The sequence below is a fragment of the Austrofundulus limnaeus genome, unplaced genomic scaffold (genome assembly GCF_001266775.1).
Source record: "Austrofundulus limnaeus strain Quisiro unplaced genomic scaffold, Austrofundulus_limnaeus-1.0 Scaffold0, whole genome shotgun sequence".
NCBI lineage: Eukaryota > Metazoa > Chordata > Actinopteri > Cyprinodontiformes > Rivulidae > Austrofundulus > Austrofundulus limnaeus.
Genome location: NW_013952402.1, coordinates 9,024,492 through 9,032,823, shown reverse-complemented (window position 1 = coordinate 9,032,823; position 8,332 = coordinate 9,024,492). Strand labels below are relative to the sequence as shown.

At 38.8% G+C, this 8,332-nt stretch overlaps 1 protein-coding gene across 1 annotated transcript in view; it reads left to right on the top strand.

Annotated features, from left to right (window-relative positions):
* The window catches only part of sorcs3b (sortilin related VPS10 domain containing receptor 3b), a 60,588-nt gene that overhangs the window by 22,844 nt on the left and 29,412 nt on the right, over nucleotides 1-8,332 (top strand). Inside the window, exons 2-6 of the mRNA XM_014002167.1 lie at nucleotides 1,633-1,700; nucleotides 3,577-3,676; nucleotides 3,833-3,991; nucleotides 6,463-6,536; nucleotides 7,390-7,454. Coding sequence (XP_013857621.1) covers nucleotides 1,633-1,700; nucleotides 3,577-3,676; nucleotides 3,833-3,991; nucleotides 6,463-6,536; nucleotides 7,390-7,454 — 466 coding nt within the window. The remainder of the gene's footprint in view (nucleotides 1-1,632; nucleotides 1,701-3,576; nucleotides 3,677-3,832; nucleotides 3,992-6,462; nucleotides 6,537-7,389; nucleotides 7,455-8,332) is intronic.

The window sequence follows — 8,332 nt, the reverse complement described above, 5'->3', positions numbered from 1 at the left end:
AATTTGGAGTACAGACTTAGTTAAATGCCTGTGATGGTTGGCCTAATTGCCTGCTTTGAAAAATAGATACAAGAGAAAAACTCTGACAAACTGCTGATCGTTTGTCTCCTCGGTTGCTTATTTATTTATTTATTTATTTTCAGTCAACCATAAATAATACCCGAAGTTGCAGAAAGCTGTGAAACATATTTTAAGTATAATGTCATTCCGTACCTTATATGCTGGGCTTTTAATTCCCACCGGTAAAGAAGGAACTGCCTGCAGTTTGCCACCAATAAAATCAATTCCAAATTCAATTTGCCTTGTGGTATTTATAACATCCCATGACACTGAGTCACTGTTGTTAGCAAAAAAAAAAAAAAAATAAGCAACCGAGGAGACAAACGATCAGCAGTTTGTCAGAGTTTTTCTCTTGTATCTATTTTTCAAAGCAGGCAATTAGGCCAACCATCACAGGCATTTAACTAAGTCTGTACTCCAAATTGATTCAGACTCCAGCTTTGGACCTTGCAGACACGGTGCATTTAGTTATGCAAATGCTTATCTCGCTGTGTGATTGGTTAATTAACCTGCAATGCAGATAGTCCCGGCAATGCACCGTGGCCGTTTGATGGCTAAATTGTGGGTCAATTGGGTTTTTAACATTTTCAAAGCAGACTCAGTGGCGTGTCTTTGTTCCTCTGAGTCTGTGTGGCTTTTCACGGTTTAATAACTCCTTCCGTGGCTCCCACAAGGTTAATGTGTTTAAACTCGCTGTAATTGAGCTTTTGACCTATCGTTCACGCTTTTTGTTTTAAAAAAGAAATCATCACATTATGTTTTCTGCCCCTTGATTGTTATTATCCACCATCCCTTCTCCTCCCCTTGATGCTCTGCCCCAAACTCTACCAATCATTCCACCCTGAGTTATGAGCATCCACATGGGAAGTCATTTATAATGCCATTGGAGTGACAATAATGCATTTGCAGACCATTTCCCTCTGCACTCCCTGCCTCAGCAAGCTTTTACAAGTCATGTTTTTATTTTCCCAGGAAAAAAAAACACAACTTTCCACAACTATGTCCTCAGAGAACATTAAAAAAAAGTGTTTAACCAAAATGAGCAATGAGTAACAACTCACGTTACTCACAAACAGCATGTACTTTCATCACTCGACATCAACATTTGTTTACAATTTTGCAGCAGCAACGATTGAGAAAAGTTTAGTTGTGGGGGGGGGGAGAAGAAGAATGAAAAGAGAGGAAATGGGAGCGAGGGAGACACAGTAAAGCCAATGAGAGCGTTTCTTTTTATTGTTCACTGAACAATTATGTTCAGATTCCGCTGTCAGGTGGGTATCATTCCACATGAGATACAGAGACAACTCCTGACAGCCCACACATATTTTTCTTTCTTTTAAATCCAGATATTGCTCGACTGACAAATCTTGACAACATGACAATTTCTTGTCACTGGGCTAAACGCTGTGTGAGGCTGATACTTATTAGTAGAGAAATGTGGCGAGTGTGTTGTATTMATTCTCCATCATTAGGAGGAGGTAATGAAGACGTGTGCTGAGGAACCTATGTAGAGCTCTTCTCATGCACGGCCTTGTGTGTAATTAAATGCTTGTGTTGTCGTTAACGTTGCAGGTGATCCTGATCTTGACTAAGCTGTATGACTTCAACCTTGGTGCCGCTACCGAAAGCTCGCTCTGGAGGTAAGTTTCCCTCATGTTTAATCACAGCTCCCTTGTTTTTTTTTTTTTCCATCTAAATACAAAGGTTAGGGCGTCAGCCTCAAAACAATAAGAATAAAATATTCACAAAGTGTGCTGTATATTGTAAGTGAGATTTATCGTACGCTCCTTGACTGGGATATGAACAATCACGTTTCACAGCGAGTCTGTGTGAAGTATGTTTTAATAAACCGTTCTGAGGTGGTTTCAGATTGAACCGTCCTCCTCCCTGCTTCCTGCAGCCCCATAAATAACACAAGCAACACTGCGGCACCCTTTTAGAAGAGCCCCCAYTTTCTGTCCATCATCAGAAAGGAAACTTTTTGAAAGGCTATTTCTGAAAAGATAAACCGGATGACTGATCTGAGGTCTTCTTTGTTTGGATCTGTGCTGCTTTTTTTCCTCTGACCTAGAAACTTTCGGATGGCGTTTTTTATTTTTTTATTTTATTTTTTTTTGTGATTGATTGTCATCTGTAACCTTTTGTTTCAGAAGCAGTTGACATGCAATAGTCCTAGTAATTTGATTCGGTCTGTATTGAGAGGTGAGTTACAGTGCCCTGTCAGGTCATAAATAAGAATAGAATTCAAAAAGGATTATACCGGGCAGTCCAATACTGTCTTTGATATGCCTTCTCTCACCTCTCCAAATGCCTGCGGAGAACTCATTTCATTCTGAAATACACATGAAAAAGAGACCATCAGTTCACCAAGCATAGAGTTTCAAATTAATATCTGTTTCTCCAGAGGCATTGCTAAGATTTACACTCGACTTGACTCACTTTGAAATTCCATATTGTGTACAGGAGGTATTCCATCATCAAGGTGTCTGCTTAACAATAGCCTACAAGTAAATTAGAGTAGCTCGGGGGGTCGCGGAGGCTCTTAGTATGGGCATTAGTAAAACAGCAGTCTGAATGTTATGAAAAGAAGAGAGTAAATGATTTCTGTGATAACACAATAAATGATTTATGCCTACAGCTGCAGGGCTCAGTTGGTGGCAAAACACAGTGTGTGGATCAATGGGTGATTTGCATGAGATATCTAAACATGCGCAGAGTCCCCTTTGTGTTCTGGGATGAAATGTAATAACGCCATTTAAGAGTCCTTCAACCTCCACAGTCAAAGACAGGAGAGCCATCAGAAAAGAGCATTTAATCTCCAGTGTTTTCAGTGGTAAGTTTCTGGAAACAGGAAATGGACAGTTCAAGTTAATGCATTGACAATGATAGCAGACTGTGGGTTCCCATCCAATTATGCTGTGAAATTACATTTGGAGGCACCCAGGTGAGGAGAAATATGGAGACATGAATGACAAACACGTCTGTCCTTGTCACGAGCGGCGGTTTGGCGAGGCGCTAGCATCCTTAAATGCAGCAGTAGACATTTTATTTTATTTTTATACAGGTTGTTTTRTTAATAAGACCAAGAACTGGGGTACTACTATGATGAAACTGATCAAATTGTTATTCTAAGGCTGATTATATTTATGTGCTTTTGATGATTACTTTTTTTCTTAACCTAGGAGCCTCTTCCTATTTTTCTCAAACAATTTATTGATATTCAATCATTTGCAGTAAATTGACTGAAGGRGTGATCATTTCTAACAAGATCATTGATGATAAATTAAGGAAAGTGGACTCTTAAGGTTTTATTTTTATTTTTTTGTAATTTTTGGAAGCAAAAACTTGACTAAACGGTAGGACATCCATCTTGAAACATATGGCATGCTCTGGAGAGGCAGTCATCTTAAGGAGAATGTGTTTAGTTAATGGACCAAACRTGCCAAACTTTTGCAATGGTGCACTAATGGATTTGTTTTCTCTCTAAAACATGTGATGTTGCTTGTTTTTGTTCAGGTCCACTGATTATGGCAGCACCTACACCAAACTCAATGACAAAGTGGGTTCAAGGACAGTTTTAAGCTACCTCTATGTCTGCCCTACCAACAAGCAGAAGGTCAGCCTTTCCTTTTGGCTTTTATCTCTCTCTGCTCCTGTATAAATGTAGTCCAGACATCAAACTGAGATTTCTCAAAATTACTGCCAAATGAGAGTTTTTTCTGTGTCTTTCTCCTTCTTATATATATCCCTCATGCGGCCATCTATACTTTAGATAATGATGCTTAGTGACCCAGAGGTAGAGAGTGCTGTTCTCATCAGTTCGGATGAAGGGGCCAGCTTCGAGAAATATCCCATTAACTTCAACGTCCTGAGCCTCCTCTTCCACCCAGCACAGGAGAACTGGATTCTGGCTTACAGTCATGACAACAAGGTAGTTTTTTTGTTGAATCTGCAATCAACTTTTACCTTGAAAGAAAATACTAAATAATGCAGGAAACAATATATTTGAATTTATTTTAGTGTTGGTTTGCCTTGAAATGAATTAATGATGCCATGCTTATTACTATATTTCTCCACAAACCTTGAAGAGACAGTATGATAATTTTTTTAAGTGATGAAGAATAGGGCAGAAATCTTCCTCCAGCCTAGGCTAATGGCTAGTCAAAGGAGGACCCATTTTATATAGTTTTCCAGGCTTATAGACAGAGGTGTCAAAAGTATTCACATTCATTACATAAGTAGAAGTATAGATACTAGGGTTTAAAAATACTTTTTTGGAAGTAGAAGTATCAACTCAAGCTTTTTACTCAAGTATAAAAGTACTGGTTTTAAAACTACTTACTAGACTGACTAGACTTAGCCTGGTAAAAATCAGACCCTTGTCCTTCACTTTGTTTTGTACGAGGGTCTGGACTCTCRGCTTTAGAGAAGCAATTCTTGCTGGAGGCGTGGCCTCTGCTGAAGTTTAAAATGATTGGATYGGTTGGGCACGACGTATGTCGCTGTGAAAGAGGCTAAGCTAAGAAGCTAACAAGAAATTGYGTGCGCTGTAAAACCCCTACTGAGAGGGGAAATGTACAGACCTGAACGAGACGACTAAATGAGAGCTGCTGCTGCTTTGTCAGACAAATTTAATTTAATTTGGAAACCTTATCAACACAGACTGGCTTCATTCACTTCCTCCACTGCCATTGATAAAATAACTAGCAGACACTGCGCAGAAAATCGACGTTGTTCAAAACTCCACCTTCTGTTCTCTGATTGGCCCAGGTAAAATAAACTACATGCAGACACTGCACAGAAAATCAACGTTCTGTTCTCTGATTGGCCCGGATGAAAATTCTCCCAAAGAAATCCTTGTCTATGGGAGAAATTCTAGACGTAGCAGTGAAGGGAARCTACTACACAGGTGTGATGGAGTGAGTTCAATCCAATAGGATGTCAGAATGGTATATATTTACACTTTTTACACTTACAGTATATTTACACTTCTCATCAACCACAATCAAATTCACTCTGTCCATGGGCTCCATGTGTCTGGATAGATTTATATTTATTAATTTTTTTTCTGAACAATGAAAAGATGGAATAAAAACAAGTCAAAGTTAAATAGAAATGAAATACTTTTTGCATTTTTAMAAAGTAAGGAGTAGAAAGTACAGATAATTGAATTAAAATGTAAGAAGTAGAAGTAAAAAGTAGTCTGAAAAAATAATTACTCCACTAAAGTATAAATAACCAAAATTACTACTTAAGTAAAGTAACAAAGTATTTGTACTTAGTTACTTGACACCTCTGCTTATAGAGCAACTTTTTCTCCAAAATGTCTTTTTGGTGTGAAATGAAAGTTGCATTACGAAATATTAAACGTCTACACTAGGGGGTGTCAAACTCATTTTCACCGAGGGCCACATGAGCATCATAAAGGACCAGTTGTAATTACTTTCAAAATTTCCTGTTAAATACTAATAAAACATGAAATGTCACGTTAATTGTCATTTGCTATGACTGAGTGCAGCTAACAAACAATAACTGCGCTCCACATRGTATACCCTGCATAGAAACMGTGTTTTAACATAYCCTCTGATAAACAGTGAAAARTATTATGTGTACGATGGACTAAATAAKAAATAAATAATACAGACACAATATTAAAGRTAAAAGTAAAAGATTTTTGGATGATTTTACTCRCYGTTGAGTTGTGRCGAGTAGCCGCCGTCATGACTTCTGAACTCTCCCTCTTTCTGGCAGGGAATTCCCACTGGAAGGGGTGTTCCAGTTTAAATGTACTACTTGTAAATGGGAAATTCACACTTCCCAGTACAAATGGGCCGCAGGAAAAGTAGTTGGCAAAAATGCAGTGAAATGCTGATTTCCACAGTGAATTTTGCCAAGAACWGGCTACCAATTACTTTTTGATCTCCGTGCACCTCCAGCTAGTGGTGGGATGCTGTCATTTTGCAGGTAAAAAAATACATGCATTTTGAAAGATGTTCTTCAAATATGGAAGATGTAGTTTATGGTCAATGCTTGCGACATACACTTGTTTTGAAATGGTCTCGTAAGGCCACATAAAATGACTTGCTGGGCCATATTTGGCCTGCGGACCTTAAGATTAACACAGTGTTGTTGATGCTGTGGSTGCTGAATGTGGCCACCTAAACAACACATTTTGGCCGCCATAACTTGACTCAACTCCTGGTGGACTGATACATTCAGTAGCCATTAGCCTGCCCTGAAGGAAGACTTCTGCCCTTTACTTTGTACTCTATGACTGAAAATGTCACCCCTGTTAAAACACTGCTGATAACTATTTGACAGAGCATGGCAATAAAAATAAATAATTAAAAAACAGACTATCCATTTAAWTGTGATAAAAGTTGGTGTCATTTTGTTTTGCAGGTATACAGTTCTATGGATTTTGGGAGGAAATGGCAGCTTGTTCATGATAACGTGATGCCAGGCAGATTTTATTGGTATGATTATGTGGATTTTTTTTCTTTTTACCTGTTTTGTGTTCAGGTTGATTGTAATTTGCATAATGATGCTGTTCGTGATCAGTCTATGGGAAGAGTCCAGTGACYGCTCGTCAAAAACAGATTTCCACCATTGATGCCAAGAACCGAACTGATTAAATCCACCTCACGTGGATCTGATTTAACAATGTGCTTTCCTTTCTGGAGCACAAACACAACATGCTGTTTTTTTTGTTGTTGTTGTTGCAGCCATTTAGCAATCTTTAGTGCACAGGCACAAAGGAGTGAATATTGATGTGAATCCGTTTACCCTGCTGGTCAAAGGATGTGTCCAACCAAGTGTGCTTTTATTTATTTATTTTTTTAYCCAGGAAATAAAGGACATTGGTTGGAGGACATTCTCTCTACRTGTGAACAGTCTGATGTTTCACAAATTAGAGGAGCACAGTGGGTACAGCAGCACCCGAAATAATGCATTATTTGTGCTCTTGAGTATTATTCTGTCATGCGCATTATGTCAAAAAAGTTATTTTTTCAAATCTGTTGCAGCTGMCTGCAATTACATAACAGCACACATTGTCTATGGTAGATATATTTTTTGGAACAGTGACTGCCTTTGTTGATGCCTTGGTGAATTGAGATTAATTGCCACTGSTGGTGCAATTTCATCTCTGAGTGTATTGCAGCTGACAAAAAGATATCGTTGTAGGTTTTTCGGCATAGGGATGACCATCTACAGCTGCTACACCCGACCAAGCATCCCCTTCTKTTTTTCCTAATTCTCATTTATCCTTTTTGTATCAACTAACCCTATTTCTGCTCCCCTCTGTCTCCTCTTCCTGTTCCTTTCAAGGGCSGTAATGGGGCTGGACAGAGAATCAGATGTGGTCCACATTGAGACACGCATCGCAAAAGGCCGTGAGTGCTGCAATTCAGTCTGCCGCWGTAGCAAGACCCACAAGACCCCTTGGCTCTCATTTAGAGGGAGGTCATGGGCAAGATGAGACCTGTTCTGCTGCTCAGATTGGTCCCCGAAGTCTAGTAAAGCAGAATAGGTGTCTCCTGGAAAAAAACAGCGATTTTTAGAGGGCTGATGGATGTTTCCTTCCTTTAATCTGTCCCCAGTGTTTCATAGACAAAGCTCAGSTTCTCCTTTTTAAACAAGACTGCATATTCTTTCAAAGCAGTTGTAGATGTTTCCTACCTGGTGTTCAGGGGGAAGAGGGCTGTATATGTAAAATGTACACAGAAAAAATGCCAGTGTTCATCACCCACAGTGTTAATTTCAACACCAACCAAGTGTCTATATCCGTCCACACTTGCTGGTGTTAAAATAACATTTGTGAAAGTGTTCAATTTTAACACCCACAAAGGTTAACAGACACCACAAGGTGTCAACACACCATAAATTTCAGTGTAAATTTAACACTCAGAGTTAAAATCAAAGTCTTTGTAGTGTTGCAGTAACACCACTCAGGAGTTAATAGAAACGTATCATGGAGTCACCCTTCACTCACCAGGAAGTACCTCTTACTCATGGTGTCTATTTATGGCCAAAAACACAAACTTAAACTTGAACAACTTGATCAAACTGAACAAGACAACTAACCAGAACAACTATTTTTTTACTCTAATGAACTTCTTTAGTAGTCACGAACATACAAACACATCATTTCTACAACTTGTCTGTGAATCTGCATAGCAACTCTGCTTGTCTAACACAAATTTCAAACTGTTTTTATGACAAACTAATGGAGCTTTGCTTATAAAGTTCAGGTCAAAGTAACAACACCTCT